The following is a 15719-nucleotide window of genomic DNA, read 5'->3' as shown; positions in this document are numbered from 1 at the left end:
TATAAGCGCGAATTTACGCGTGTAAATCACCATTTTGTATGAAAAATAACGTGTGAACGATTTACGCCTTGGGTTAATCAGATTTAGTTGTAAAGGAAATAGTACTCATACAACCAAAATGGCGACGTCCATGGGCGATGCCACGTCCTCGACGTCGTTGGATACAGTTGAAAATTTGACAGATTTAGAAGCTATTCAAAAGGCATTCGATGAATTATGCAAGGATGAGGTAATATATGTACCCAGGATGTTGTTGCACTCATTTATTCTGCCTACATATTGTCAAGTCACATAAATGCGTCTGTCGCTTCGCCGGCCAAGAAGTTCAACTTCAACTGTCTTCGTAATACAGGCCCGTGTCTTTTGACAATTATATTTTTAAAACAGCCAGTGTCAGCCGTTTAATAAGAAACAGATGACAGAGGCAGACAACAGATCCTGCAATAATACTATCAAAGAATTGCATGGGTCATTATTTAACAAGACAAACAATTCGACAGAAATCATTGTTTTGATTATAAAGGCTTGATATTATTGTAAAAGCAGTAGCGAGGGATCATAAAATGGAAGAGAAACATTTTTGAATGAATAAAGGGCTAGAATGCACTTTACCGGGCGCAGCCCTCGCTGCTCGCTGCGGGGCAATTATCGTGCTATAGCTCAACCACACTCTCTCAAGCGCTGTTATATCGCGGTAATTGCTCCGTCTCCCTTCACTTGCATCTTTAGAGTCAAACAACCCTTTACGATCCTTAGGGTTAGGGTATGGCACCCTTTACGATCCTTAGGGTTTAGGTTTAGGCACCCTTTACGATCTTTATAGGGTATGGGGTTGGTGTGAGGGTTAGGGAACCTTGACGATCCTTAGGGTTAGGGTATGGCACCCTTTCTGATCCTTAGGGTTGGGAGAGGGGTAGGGACCCTTTCCGATTCTTATTTAAGGTTTGACTTTACCTTAGGGCAGTATAATCCTATTATATCCATATGAAACACATTTCGATCCATCCGGTACTCGTCAGTACAGTCCAAGAAATAATGGCGTTAAAAAAAATGAATGGGAAGGGCGTGGCACAGTGAGGCGGAAGCGCTAGAAATGTAAACAAACAATTGCGCGTGCGTTAAACAAGCACTCATTAACTGTGATGGTGCTCGAGGTAGAGCGTCCGCCAATTACGTCACTATAAATTAACAAAGTCAGTAATCTGGCAAAGCGCGTTCAAGCCCCAGCAGCTTAATTAATCTGCAAAAGTGCAGTACTCCCTAATATAGTCAGTTTTTGCTGATACTTATTGATGTCTGATTACTTTGTGGTAATTGTCAAAGATTCTTTATCCATGTGTTACCTGTTTTCGGACATACATTGTTTCGATTATCATATGTACAATTGCAAAATATGTCACTTACTTATAAAATATAACTTTATCCTAAACACTTGCCATCATTCAAGAATGTGCAATGTCTGTGTGATGCCACACTTCCTCATGATCTGGCTGTACTTATAGACATGATGGAGCAATGATCCAAACAACCTTAAGTGACATATATGCACAAGTTAAGTGACATATCATGAAAATGATTTTTGAGACATTATTGAGAAGGTAATGTGCCATTAAAAAGACAGCAACGATATTGATATGACATTATAAACCTATCACAAGGAAATCCTTTCTAAATTCAGGGATGTTAAATATTTGCCATGTTTGCCAACAAATTTACTTCCATACACAGGATAAAAATTAGTAGGGACAAGCGCACTTTGTCAGATATTCTTTGTAAGATTTCAATTTGTGTCGCATGGGGGATCAAAGCAACTTTGCAAATATAAAGCTAAGTTAGGCTGATGACTTCATCTCATAACACACCACTGTACCACGGGGCCACAGGCGCTATCAAATTCTTTTTCAGAAGCTGTCTTCCTTGGGGTATGCTGTCTATGCATTTTCTGTTGCTGAAAATGTTTTGTGACATTTGTAACAATGTTTGGATAAATATTTAGTGCTCTTTACCAAGTCATCAGCACCCAATTGTGTACCTTTCTGTGCATGCAAAGTAGCCCTTTCTCTGCAAACCTGATAAACATATACAGTTTCCTCAAATTACATCCTTCAGAGAGAAAGCTGATCTATACCATTTCTCACAACTGACCCTATGGATCGTTAAAGGGTGCCTTGCCCTAAGGATTATACTAATTATAGAGAGCTGTTTGATCAACAAAGGCTGTTAAACCCTAGTGATCATAAAGGGACATTTGATGGAAAAGGAGATCCAAGAGATTGAGTTGAACAATAATGGCACAGTGCTTTATGGATGACAACATCTTTTTTATGTCGTGATGCAATGTTTTGGAATAAGAGTGCTTGACAATGGAAATTGTAATAATAATATGTACTGAAACATTTCATCATAACATAATGAAAAGTTAGCATGAATAAATCGAACACTTCCACAAATGCTGCACAGCTGTACAGTAAGAAAGTCATTTTCATTTTTCAGCTGACGATTGAAGATGAGCTTAAGGGGCTGCTTGATCATCAATCTCGACTGGAGAGCAAGATGGTTGGCTTGCACAAAGCCCTGTGAGTAAACCAAATCATATGTTATTGAAAACAATTTTTAGTTCTATCCCAGTATATCATTGAGGGATAGAGTACTTTTGATCTGTTGTGTTTGTTTAAAGGTCACATGCAACGTAAAACACAACTTTGCAGATTCTGATACCTTTCGGTATGGACTTACCGAAACAAATCATCAAAAATGCAAATTCAACTTATAAATTTGAAAAATAATGCGATGAAAAAACCCTCACGAAATCAGAGTTCAAACTATTCACTAATTTTCCCCAGCACATTGGGGGAAAAGTGGTTTCAACAGCTGGGCTGCGCTCATAGCACATGCACAGTGAAATAGGTTCACGCAGCTTGGAAGCGGGTTGTCCGGTGAATACTCGGTCAAGGCTTTGGTGTGAGCTATTTTTCTAATGTTTTGTTGATATTTCACAGGCGAGAGCTTTTTATATGTTATGACAGTAGATTACCGATTTAACCGTTTATATGATTTCATTTATCTATTTCACCACACGTTCTTCTTACCAAGTCACTTTCTGAGTTCGATACTTAAAAGCAATGTCATTATTTAGCGTTGACAGAATTTCTAACTGTGATATTGATATGTCATTGTCACAGACAAAACTCAATGTCTGTTTTATTGACACATATGTGTCTGCCTGTCTGCTAATGACAATATTCAATACACAACTTCGATCACTGACCACATGCAATTTGAACTTAACACCTATCATGTTATACACCATAAACAAAACGCATTGATTTATGGCCCGAGTTCGGTCTCTGTCACATTATGTAATTGCACAGACAGGCAGGTGTGATACTTGTATACATGACATGTTATGATGTCTGTTGATTGCAAAATGTTATACACAAAAAATGAGCATGTATTTACAAAACCCAACATCTCTATATATACACACACAATGAGCCATGAGGGCATCTGCAAATGAACCAGCCGTTACACTTGAGTGCTCACCCACCCGCTCTGACTGGGTTCGGTATCCCGGCTGCTTTGTTTCTAGGGAAGTAAACCCAAGTACAAAATATTGCACTTTTGATTTGCGATTGTACGCTTATAATTTTATTTATATGTTTTTTCATAATCAGCAATGTATATAATGTGTCATGAATAAGTGATAATTGTGTTTTCCGTTATGTTTGTTTTTTCGGTTGCATGTGACCTTTAACACTACACTCAGCAATATTTCGGCTATATGACTGTTAGGGCTGGGACGATACACTATGTCACAATATAATACATATCGCGATATTTTACCTGCAATATGATACGTATCACGATACATACACCTTGAAAGAATGGCACAGTATCAATGATTTAAAATGATTTATTTCAAGGTATTTGGGTTTAACAATAACACAATCGCCGGGTTCTGGGCTAGTACAAGAAACAAGTAACTCCATTATACTTGTGTATTTTTCTCTAAATAAGTACTGTAACATGTTTAAGATAATACTGTTTTGAAAAAAAGTTGTGTATCGTTTTGTATCAATACACCAGTCCACGATACGATAGCTGTATCAAACTTAACTGTATTGCGATGCATCGGTGAATCGTTCCAGCCCTATGGACTGTAGTGTGTAAATAATCAAGTTTGGACCAGAGAATCCAGTGATTGACATCATGAACTTTGATCTACACAATTGGGATATGATGTGTCAATCAATGTGACATGTGTCAATCAATTCAGCAAACATGACCTCCAGATCCCATTAGTCTTCTCTAACTTAGGACAAGCATGTGTTGCTTATCTGAGTTATAGAATCATTTGAATTACGTTTCTGGCAATAACCTCCATGCTGTTGTGAACATCTGTGTTTTGTTCTGCTGTAGCCCGAACCTGCAGATCTTGGAGACAGACTCCTGTCAGCTGAGTAGCATGATCTCCTTCACTTCAACACTGGCCGACAATGTCAGCAGTAAAGTCAGGAAACTCGACCTTGCTAAGGTAATCACTGGGTCAGTAACCGCCTCCGTGGTGTAGTGGTTAGAGAGCATCCGCCCAGAGAGCGGAAGGTCGCGGGTTCGATCCCCGACCACGTCATACCAAAAGACGTTAAAATATGGTACTTGTTGGTCCCTGCCTGGCGCTCAGCATTATTGGGTACAACAAGGACTGGTCGGCTCGGAGTCAGTATACTGTGTCTGAGTGGGGTATTCATGCTTCACTGCGGCATGGTATCTCAGTGAGCTAGCACTATAAAACCAGCTTAAGTCTGGACTAGTACAAGCAGCCGCACATACACATACACATGCATGCACGTCGTCATATGAGCGAAATATTCTCAAGCACGACGTTAAACCCAATTTCACCTCACCTCACCTCACTGGGGCAGTACAAAGAAGACTTCTGCAATTTTTACAGAGAAAGTGTGTATCGATTGCTATACTGTGTGCTTGTCAATTATATAAGATAGAAAAGATGTAATTATTGTAATGCATATTTGTAGGGAAGTGTTATTATGTGTTTGATGTTTGAATTCAGTGGGTTTGTAGACTCCTAGAGAAATCAGACATTAGAGTGCTAGCTGTGAATGAGGAGTGGTTTATTTATTGAACTGTGTAATGATTAAAGTGTTCATATTGTGTAACCCTGCTCGGTAACCATGGTTACAATATGTCATCATGTCATAAAATGATCTTTGGGTTAATGTGTTTCCATGCTCTTACTACATCAAGGAATGAAAATTTCAGAATAGAGGGACATTAAAGTTTTGACAAGGGTCTGCTTTTGGTTGATTTGAGTGTTTTGATTTTCCAGAGTCGAGGTTTCTGACTGTATAGAGCGAGTAGAGGATATACTGGATCTCAAGTTCTGTACAGATGGAGTACAAACAGCTCTTCAGAATGAGGATTATGAAAAGGTAAGAATCCACTGTACTGCCCCATGCTATGATGTTGCTTGAATATTACATTGTTAGTGTTTCTGTAGTTGTGGGGCAGTGGGGTAGTCTAGTGGTTAAAGTGCTTGCTCGTCATGCCGAAGGCCCGGGTTCGATTCCTCACATGGGTACAATGTGTGAATCCCCTTTCTGGTGTCCCCCACCATGATACTGCTGGAATATTGCTAAAAGCGGAGTAAAACCATACTCACTCACTGAGTTACTCACTCTGTAGTTGTAACCTTGTCACTGTATTCCTCCTCTTGTGTTCCAGGCGGCCGGCCATATCCATCGCTACCGGAATCTGGACGAGTCAGTTCTGAGAATGAGTGCTGATAATGATGAAGGTGGGTCATCAATGTTCATCGCATATTTTCTTAAAGACCATGTGGAGATCTGGCCATTCTTATTCTTCTAAAACTTTTGATATCCCAATTGCGTAGATCGATGCTCATGCTGTTGATCCCTGGATTGTCTGGTGTTCCGCCATGTAGCTGGAATATTGCTGAGTGCGTCGTAAAGCTCAACTCACTCACTCACTAAAACTTTTGTAAACACACTCACACCACACCACCCCCACCTCCCCTCTGAAAATGACTTAAGACCACATTGAAGATTTTTTTGGCTTTGGCAACCCAACCCAACAACCCCCCCCCCTTTTCAAAATTCCTGGATCCGCCCATGCGCCCGACCTCCCTAAACGGTCTAGATTTCTGACGGACGGTCTAAATTTACAGCTAGCCAGCCCGATGGTCTGGTAAAAATTTTAGATGTTCCATACATCTGATGTCTGGCTGGATATTTGGCTTATTTCATACACTGATATTAATCAGCTGGCCAAAATGTACTTATTGTACTGCCATTATAACATTATGTTGATGTGATATCACCCACTCTCCATGAAACAGTTTCTCTCAAACATATCTTTTATTGCTTGTGAACTTCAAGTGGTAAAAGATACTGTATGATATTAGCTCTCACTAGCCCACAAAAAAAAACAGGAGTATCAAGTAATGTAATCACTAAGTTGTTTATATGAATGTCAACTCGTCTTTATAGTTCCTTATACTTGCTAGAATACATCTTTCTAGAGTAGGGGCGCTGGGGTAGCCTAGTGGGTAAAGCATTGTTCGTCACACCCGGGTTTGATTCCCCGCACATGTACAATGTAAGAGAGAGAAGAGATGTGTGTGTGTGTGCGTGCGTGCATGCGTGCGTGCGCACCCCTGCACACACACACAGAGCCTCTGGATCCACCTATGTTGAGGATAATTGTTATCATACTTAATAAGGTACTGATCGAGTAACTAAATATGTGAACATCTGTGACAGGTGGCACACTGGACATCTCCTTCAAGCTGCTTCACGAGGCCGAGGATAAACTCAAGGCCATCGTCACCTCCCAAGTTTGATGCCGCTGTCCACTCCGAGGATGTGGCATCCGTAGAGAGGTTCTTCAAGATATTCCCGTTGTTGGGGCAACACGAAGAAGGACTCACTAAATTTAGCAAATATTTGGCTAAAAAGGTAGTTCATGAATTTTTTCTTATCTTTAATCCTATGAGATATTTTTCTGTCAGATCTGATTGAAGTGAAATTCTTCAACAGTACATTTCCTGTGAAAGTGGGCGATGGGGTAGCCTAGTGGTTAAAGCGTTTGCTGTGCCGAAGACGATTACCCAAATGGGTACAATGTGTGAAGCCCATTTCTGGTGTCCCCTGCTGTGTTAATACTGGAATATTGTTGAAAGTGTTCAGTTTAGGGTTCCTAAATAATTAAGCATGTGTGTTACGTGACGTTATTAGCTGGAAGCGTTTTTGTCATTCATTGTCAAAGTTACTTATTATTCTTGAATGTTTTTCACTGGGTTTGTCTACCCTATGTCTATGCCTGTCTGTTGGTATGAATCATGTAGAAATGGTTTATTAATGAAAATAATCTCATAATTGTGTCCCGCATGCTAATTGCTGGTGATTCCTTAGGGGCGGTGGGGTAGCCTAGTGGTTCAGGATTGGCTCATTACGCAGAAGACCCGGGTTTGATTCCCCATATGGGTGTAATGTGTGAAGCCCATTTCTGGTGTCCCCCGCTGTGATATTGCTGGAATAATTCAAAAAACGTTGTAATACCCTGCTCACCTACTCACTAGTGGTGTTCCGATTAATTGAAATAATCGAAGATTGGTCGCAGTGGCCAAACGACCAAGCAATCGATCACATTTTCTCATAATCAAACACAAACGATTTTGGAACCTGTAATAGAGTTTGATTACTTGATGATAGAACATATCTAGGACGTTGTCAGGGCCTGAAAACGTGTTTATTTCTAAGAAAACTCACTTCACTTTCTGAAAAGTCATGACTGAATATTTCTTGAAGAATCTGGGAAGTTTATGTTACACTGGAACTGAATCATTTTACACTGGATGTGAAATTTGCAAATGTAATTTGTGCAGTTTCAAAAACAACAACAGAGAACCAAATGTTTTTTCTTAAAACTTATCTGCAACTACAACCTGAATAGGAAAATCTAAAAAATGACGCGAACCAATTTTTTTCGATGATTGGTCGTTGGTATTGAACCAATAATTAATTGTGAGATTTCAACCAATTCCCAACACTACTACTCACAGGTGATTCCTTAGTCTTGTTCAGGAAATATTGTAACCAAAACACTTACAACAAACAGACTCTACAAACTGTTTTTTAGTCCCGGACACTTGCTGTATATATTAATCAAAATGTGTATCACAAACTGCTGTTATTACAAACTTAAATTAGTGGTGCTTTTGAGTTCATAATGAGGGTAATTTTTATTGTATAGTTTTTTTCACGCTTACATTCAGAGCTTAAGTATGATGTGACCAGTGTTCACGAATAGCGTCTGACCCTCTGACAAATCCGGCAGATTCGCCAAAGGTCTGATAGAAGTCTACAACCCACCAGCCCCAGTGTCTGACTGTGCATTTCACAATGACTTTGACTGAAGTTGTTATGTGTGACATTTGACACTTGTTTGCTGTTTATAAATCTTATGTTTCTTAATAATTTCAATGCCAATTATAAAAAATGTTAAATCTGGGTCAGACAGACATCTGAAGCTTACAGGACCCAATGTCCTGTTACTTTGAAACATGTGAACACTGTGTGACATCATTGTGTATTCCCAGCTGTCTGAGAACGCTGACAACCAGATGAAGCTTGCCCTTCATATGGACAGTGATGACAAGAGGGCCAAGGTGTTGTTTGCAGACACCATCACACTACTGTTTGAGAGTATCGCTAGAGTAGTGGAGATACACCAGCCATTGGTAGAAACATATTATGGTGAGTATGATGCACATATATGGCATTTCATGAAAGACGCACCTGTGAAGATCCGGGTTAGAATTGATCTTCAGCAACCCATGCTTGTCGTAAGAGGCGACTAACGGGATCAGATGGTCAGGCTCGCTGACTTGGTTGACACATGTCATCGCATCCCAACTGCGTAGATCAATGTTCATGCTGTTGATCCCTGGATTGTCTGGTCCAGATGCGATTATTTACAGACCGCCGCCATGTAGCTGGAATATTGCTGAGTGTGGTGTAAAACTAAACTCACTCACTCATAAAAGACGGCTGTTTTATGTTTAAGACACTTCTTTTATAGGCCACAACACCTGGTGTTGCTGACATTTCAGGACATCACAAACATCATCACTTTAACATAAGACACCATGGCATGGATCATTTAGACTCCCCGAAATCAAACGTTCCCTTATACATTAGATGATAAGTGATAATGCTTTAACAGCTTCCTGTGTTCCACATGTTGTGGACCCGTGGAGATCCGGGGTAGAATAGGTCTTCAGCAACCCATTCTTGTCATAAAAAGCGTCTATGCTTGTCGTAAAAGGCGACTAATGGGATCGGGTGGTCAGGCTCGCTGACTTGGTTGACACATGTCATCGGTTCCCAATTGCGCAGATCGATGCTCATGCTGTTGATCACTGGATTGCCGATCCAGACTCGATTATTTACAGACCGTCGCCATATAGCTGGAATATTGCTGAATGCGGCGTAAAACTAAACTCACTCACTCACTCACCACATGTTGTGAGGAGACTTAAGACATGTGTCGGTTATCTTGATGTTGTTTAAAGGTCCCGGGAAGCTGCTGATCCTGCTGAAGATCCTACAGAAGGAGTGTGATCGGCAGTCGAGGAAAATCGTAGAACAGTTTAAGTCAAAGAGAGAACATGAACACAAGGTAGGACCCTCATATCTGTATGGGGTGGCGCGGTAGCCTAGTGGTTTAAGCGTTTGCTCGTCATGCCGAAGGCCTAGGTTCAATTCCCAACATGGGTACAATGTATGAAGCCAGGTGTACCCCACCATGATATTTCTGGAATATTGCTAAAAGTGGCGTAAAACCATACTCACTCACTGTATGGGGCAGTGTGAGATGGTACAAGGAATTAGTGGGTAAGTTATGATAAATGCTGCTTTTAACAGTATTCAGTTCTGTTATGGCATGTTAGCATAATATAGGAGGAAAGCCTGAAGGGATGCAGGTCTGGGGCAGTTAGGAACATCTACATGAACATAGGTATGAGGGTCAGTACAGGGGGGTCTCATCCTTGTTTGAGTGGCATTTTACAATTTGAGACGTACAATATAGGAAGAGTTTTTATGGATAACAACTTCTTTATTTCGTGAGTGCGACGTTTCGATACAGATTCTTGTACCGTTGTCAAGCACACTCCTGCTTGACGTCGGTACAAGAATCTGTATCGAACGTCGTAAAGAAGTTGTTATCCATAAAAAAACTTGTCCTATATCAGTGTAGGAAAGATGTAGAAAATCTAGCCTGTCCACAGGACTGGCAGGTCAAATGTTTGACCGGTCCTGCCAAAATCTAGCCTGTCCTCCAAATATATATAAAACACCTTCGGCAGTAAATATTCAAAAAGGTTATAATCATTATATATATGTCATTGGTTTGCTAAAATTGACCCGACATGAGGACGGACTAGATATTTTTTTAACCCGTCCTCCACAAAATTCACCCGTCTCGGACGTTGGGACGGGCTATCTTTCCTACACTGCCTATATTGTGGGTCTCATCCTGACCATTAAATGATTACAGGTGGATACACAGACATGCTGATGGTTTTGGTTTTTCTGAAACAAAGACTTAATTATTTCAGCATTAGCTTGTTAGTGTGAATATGGACATGTTTGGTGGCTATATATAATAGTTACACAGTTACATACAAAGTTAGTAAACAAGGGGTTCATGGAAATGATTCGGTGGAGACAAGGCATGTGCAGTTTCCATGAAGAATGTTTCCCACCCATGTGTGAGAATTCTTGGTTCCCTTGAAAGCTCTGTATTGGACTTAAAGGTGATTGATGTTGAGGCCAGACCAAGTTTATTTCTTGTTTTACAGATCCACCAGTCGTATTTTATCAAGAATAAGAAAAATAACTAAAAATTTATTTTCCCTGCTCAAGAAATATAATCCTTAAAAAAACGTTAATGTGATATTTATAAGTGAAGTACTCTTGAAATCAATGTGAAGCCTGAACTAACACAACTTATTTTTAGTTGATATAAACAGACCAAAAGAGTTAACATGGAAACTCATGTGGGTTTTTGCTTTGACAGGTGATTTTCTTTATTTTTCTCCCCCTCCTGCCTTTAGGTTTTCTGAGGACAAAAATCTGTAAAAAAAGAAATAGAATTGGTCTGGGCTAAGTTTGGAATCTTGATATTTATATGTTGTGAAGTTGCTAAATGTCTTGTAACAATCAGGACATGTTCAGGGTGAAACGGTATGCTCTTACCACGGTCTGGTACATATTGCGGTACAAAGCCTTCGGTTCCGTCCATTTCGGTTCGATATATGAGACATGATCATAATACAGAAAATTGACAAGAGCCCAACCTAGATATATTTGACAAAATGATTTGATTTCTAGACATTTTAGAAAAGGTTTAAAAAGGTTAATAAAATGTCCATTCGAAAACCGAAAATGCCGAATTTTTGGATTGCATAACAGTATACCGAATCAAAGGCAAAATACCGCAGTTCTACTAATACTGTGGTATACCATTTCACCCCCAGGACATGCAACAGATGTATGGAAAGGAAATATTTACTGCAGCATCAGCCTTGTTGGACATGTATCAAAGTATATATATATGCCCGAGTTGCGCCCCCAACATGCATGTCGTGTTACATAGTGAAGTTGGCATGGAGTTAAGTGATGTGAGGTACTGATCTGTCCTGGTCTGTTTTGGTCTGTCCTGATCTGTCTTGGTCTGTCTTCAGGTGCGACAGGTTCAGCAGAGTTTGATGATCCAGAAACAAACCTCAACAGAAAAGTGAGTACAGTTCAATAGCTGATAGATATACATAGGCTATATCTGTATATATCTACATGTTGAGTTTAATATGTGTACACAATATAGCTGATACATATACATACGCTATATCTGTATATATCTACATGTTGAGTTTAATATGTGTACACAATATAGCTGATAGATATACATAGTCTATTATCTGTATATATCTACATGTTGGAGTTTAATATGTGTACACAATATAGCTGATACATATACATAGGCTATATCTGTATATATCTACATGTTGGAGTTTAATATGTGTACACAATATAGCTGATACATATACATAGGCTATATCTGTATATATCTACATGTTGGGGTTTAATATGTGTACACAATATAGCTGATACATATACATAGGCTATATCTGTATATATCTACATGTTGGAGTTTAATATGTGTACACAATATAGCTGATACATATACATAGGCTATATCTGTATATATCTACATGTTGGAGTTTAATATGTGTATATATAGTGATACATATACATATATATCTGTATATATCTACATGTTGGAGTTTAATATGTGTACACAATATAGCTGATATCATAGGCTATATCTGTATATATACATGTTGGAGTTTAATATGTGTACACAATATAGCTGATACATATACATAGGCTATATCTGTATATATCTACATGTTGGAGTTTAATATGTGTACACAATATAGCTGATACATATACATAGGCTATATCTGTATATATCTACATGTTGGAGTTTAATATGTGTACACAATATAGCTGATACATATACATAGGCTATATCTGTATATATCTACATGTTGGAGTTTAATATGTGTACACAATATAGCTGATACATATACATAGGCTATATCTGTATATATCTACATGTTGAGTTTAATATGTGTACACAATATAGCTGATACATATACATAGGCTATATCTGTATATATCTACATGTTGGAGTTTAATATGTGTACACAATATAGCTGATACATATACATAGGCTATATCTGTATATATCTACATGTTGGAGTTTAATATGTGTACACAATATAGCTGATACATATACATAGGCTATATCTGTATATATCTACATGTTGGAGTTTAATATGTGTACACAATATAGCTGATACATATACATAGGCTATATCTGTATATATCTACATGTTGGAGTTTAATATGTGTACACAATATAGCTGATACATATACATAGGCTATATCTGTATATATCTACATGTTGGAGTTTAATATGTGTACACAATATAGCTGATACATATACATAGGCTATATCTGTATATATCTACATGTTGGAGTTTAATATGTGTACACAATATAGCTGATACATATACATAGGCTATATCTGTATATATCTACATGTTGGAGTTTAATATGTGTACACAATATAGCTGATACATATACATAGGCTATATCTGTATATATCTACATGTTGGAGTTTAATATGTGTACACAATATAGCTGATACATATACATAGGCTATATCTGTATATATCTACATGTTGGAGTTTAATATGTGTACACAATATAGCTGATACATATACATAGGCTATATCTGTATATATCTACATGTTGGAGTTTAATATGTGTACACAATATAGCTGATACATATACATAGGCTATATCTGTATATATCTACATGTTGGAGTTTAATATGTGTACACAATATAGCTGATACATATACATAGGCTATATCTGTATATATCTACATGTTGGAGTTTAATATGTGTACACAATATAGCTGATACATATACATAGGCTATATCTGTATATATCTACATGTTGGAGTTTAATATGTGTACACAATATAGCTGATACATATACATAGGCTATATCTGTATATATCTACATGTTGGAGTTTAATATGTGTACACAATATAGCTGATACATATACATAGGCTATATCTGTATATATCTACATGTTGGAGTTTAATATGTGTACACAATATAGCTGATACATACATATACATAGGCTATATCTGTATATATCTACATGTTGGAGTTTAATATGTGTACACAATATAGCTGATACATATACATAGGCTATATCTGTATATATCTACATGTTGGAGTTTAATATGTGTACACAATATAGCTGATAGGCTATATATATATCTACATGTTGCTTAATATGTGTACACAATATAGCTGATATATCTCTGTATACTACATGTTGGAGTTTAATATGTGTACACAATATAGCTGATACATATACATAGGCTATATCTGTATATATCTACATGTTGGAGTTTAATATGTGTACACAATATAGCTGATACATATACATAGGCTATATCTGTATATATCTACATGTTGGAGTTTAATATGTGTACACAATATAGCTGATACATATACATAGGCTATATCTGTATATATCTACATGTTGGAGTTTAATATGTGTACACAATATAGCTGATACATATACATAGGCTATATCTGTATATATCTACATGTTGGAGTTTAATATGTGTACACAATATAGCTGATAGATATACATAGGCTATATCTGTATATATCTACATGTTGGAGTTTAATATGTGTACACAATATAGCTGATACATATACATAGGCTATATCTGTATATATCTACATGTTGGAGTTTAATATGTGTACACAATATAGCTGATACATATACATAGGCTATATCTGTATATATCTACATGTTGGAGTTTAATATGTGTACACAATATAGCTGATATCTGTATATACATGTTGGGGTTTAATATGTGTACACAATATAGCTGATACATATACTATATCTGTATATATCTACATGTTGGAGTTTAATATGTGTACACAATATAGCTGATACATATACATAGGCTATATCTGTATATATCTACATGTTGGAGTTTAATATGTGTACACAATATAGCTGATAGATATACAATTCTTTTTCAGAAGAAGTCCTCCTTGGGGTACATATAAGCATTAAAATGTCCATTTTAAATCCTACGACAGTTGTAACTATATTTTTAATAAAATATTTACAAAACAAAAAACTCGTTTTTGTCTTGTGAGACCACCCCTACAGGGCCCCACCGGACCAACACAGCCAAGAGCAGGTAACTCTCGCCGTCTACCTCGTACCTCACTTTTCATGCTGTCGTTCTGTTGAATAGACGTGCGTGGTGTTCGTTTCGAGTTTGCTCTCCTACCGATACGATGAGTGTAAAAGAGTCTCAATCTGTATGTATGGTTCCTTTCTCTACGCACGGGCGTTAGATGGACGTCATATGTGGATATTTTCATTCATCTTTTGTTGTAACTTTGCCGTGGGTTCTCTGTTTTCCAGCCATGTGGCAGGCAAAATGGCGGACCGCGCGATCGTGGTTTCCTTGCTATATGTTCTTGGTAGCTTGTAGTAGGGAGTTCATATATTATGTTTGCATATTATATGGTAGGCTTGCCTAAATTCTCTTTCTTTTCAGCGAATTTGTGGTAAGTCGTTGTTGAGTAATTTTGATAGTGTTCGTTTCGTATCACTCAACTTTACTCTATCACTAGTACACGCAGGGGTGGCTAGCCTTTTTTCTGCTTTGCATTGTATGTTTAGTATTTAAATGGCTGTAGCTTGTAGCATTTATATATCGCCCGTGCGGATTATTCTTGCTATTACTTGTGTTTATGTGTTTGCTGCTTCACAGTTCCTGCTAGTAACACTGGCGTGGTTCTGTTTGTTGCAGTTTACACCCTGTGCGTTGTGCCATGCACACTACCGCCACAGGATGGTTATAAAGTGTGCCTCCGGTGTTTAGCCGTGGACGCTCACGACGATCAAGGATGCTCATAATAAACGCCCTTGCGTCAATATTACTGTTACATTATGTTGTATTATGTACATATTTCATACGTTTACACACAACG

The 15719-nt window shown here is 38.0% G+C and overlaps 1 protein-coding gene across 1 annotated transcript in view; it reads left to right on the top strand.

Annotated features, from left to right (window-relative positions):
* Window positions 1–118: 118 nt before the first annotated feature.
* LOC124259157 (conserved oligomeric Golgi complex subunit 4-like) overlaps window positions 119–15719 on the top strand; it is a 33212-nt gene continuing 17611 nt past the window's right edge. Inside the window, 10 exon segments of the mRNA XM_046693252.1 lie at window positions 119–229; window positions 2494–2576; window positions 4420–4534; window positions 5355–5450; window positions 5743–5815; window positions 6801–6871; window positions 6873–6995; window positions 8639–8795; window positions 9614–9720; window positions 11789–11841. Coding sequence (XP_046549208.1) covers window positions 119–229; window positions 2494–2576; window positions 4420–4534; window positions 5355–5450; window positions 5743–5815; window positions 6801–6871; window positions 6873–6995; window positions 8639–8795; window positions 9614–9720; window positions 11789–11841 — 989 coding nt within the window.

Source organism: Haliotis rubra, unplaced genomic scaffold (genome assembly GCF_003918875.1).
Source record: "Haliotis rubra isolate DU_JTF1 unplaced genomic scaffold, ASM391887v1 Scf710, whole genome shotgun sequence".
Taxonomy (NCBI): domain Eukaryota; kingdom Metazoa; phylum Mollusca; class Gastropoda; order Lepetellida; family Haliotidae; genus Haliotis; species Haliotis rubra.
The sequence above is the reverse complement of the archived record's forward strand: the minus strand, read 5'-3'. Positions and strand labels throughout refer to the sequence as shown.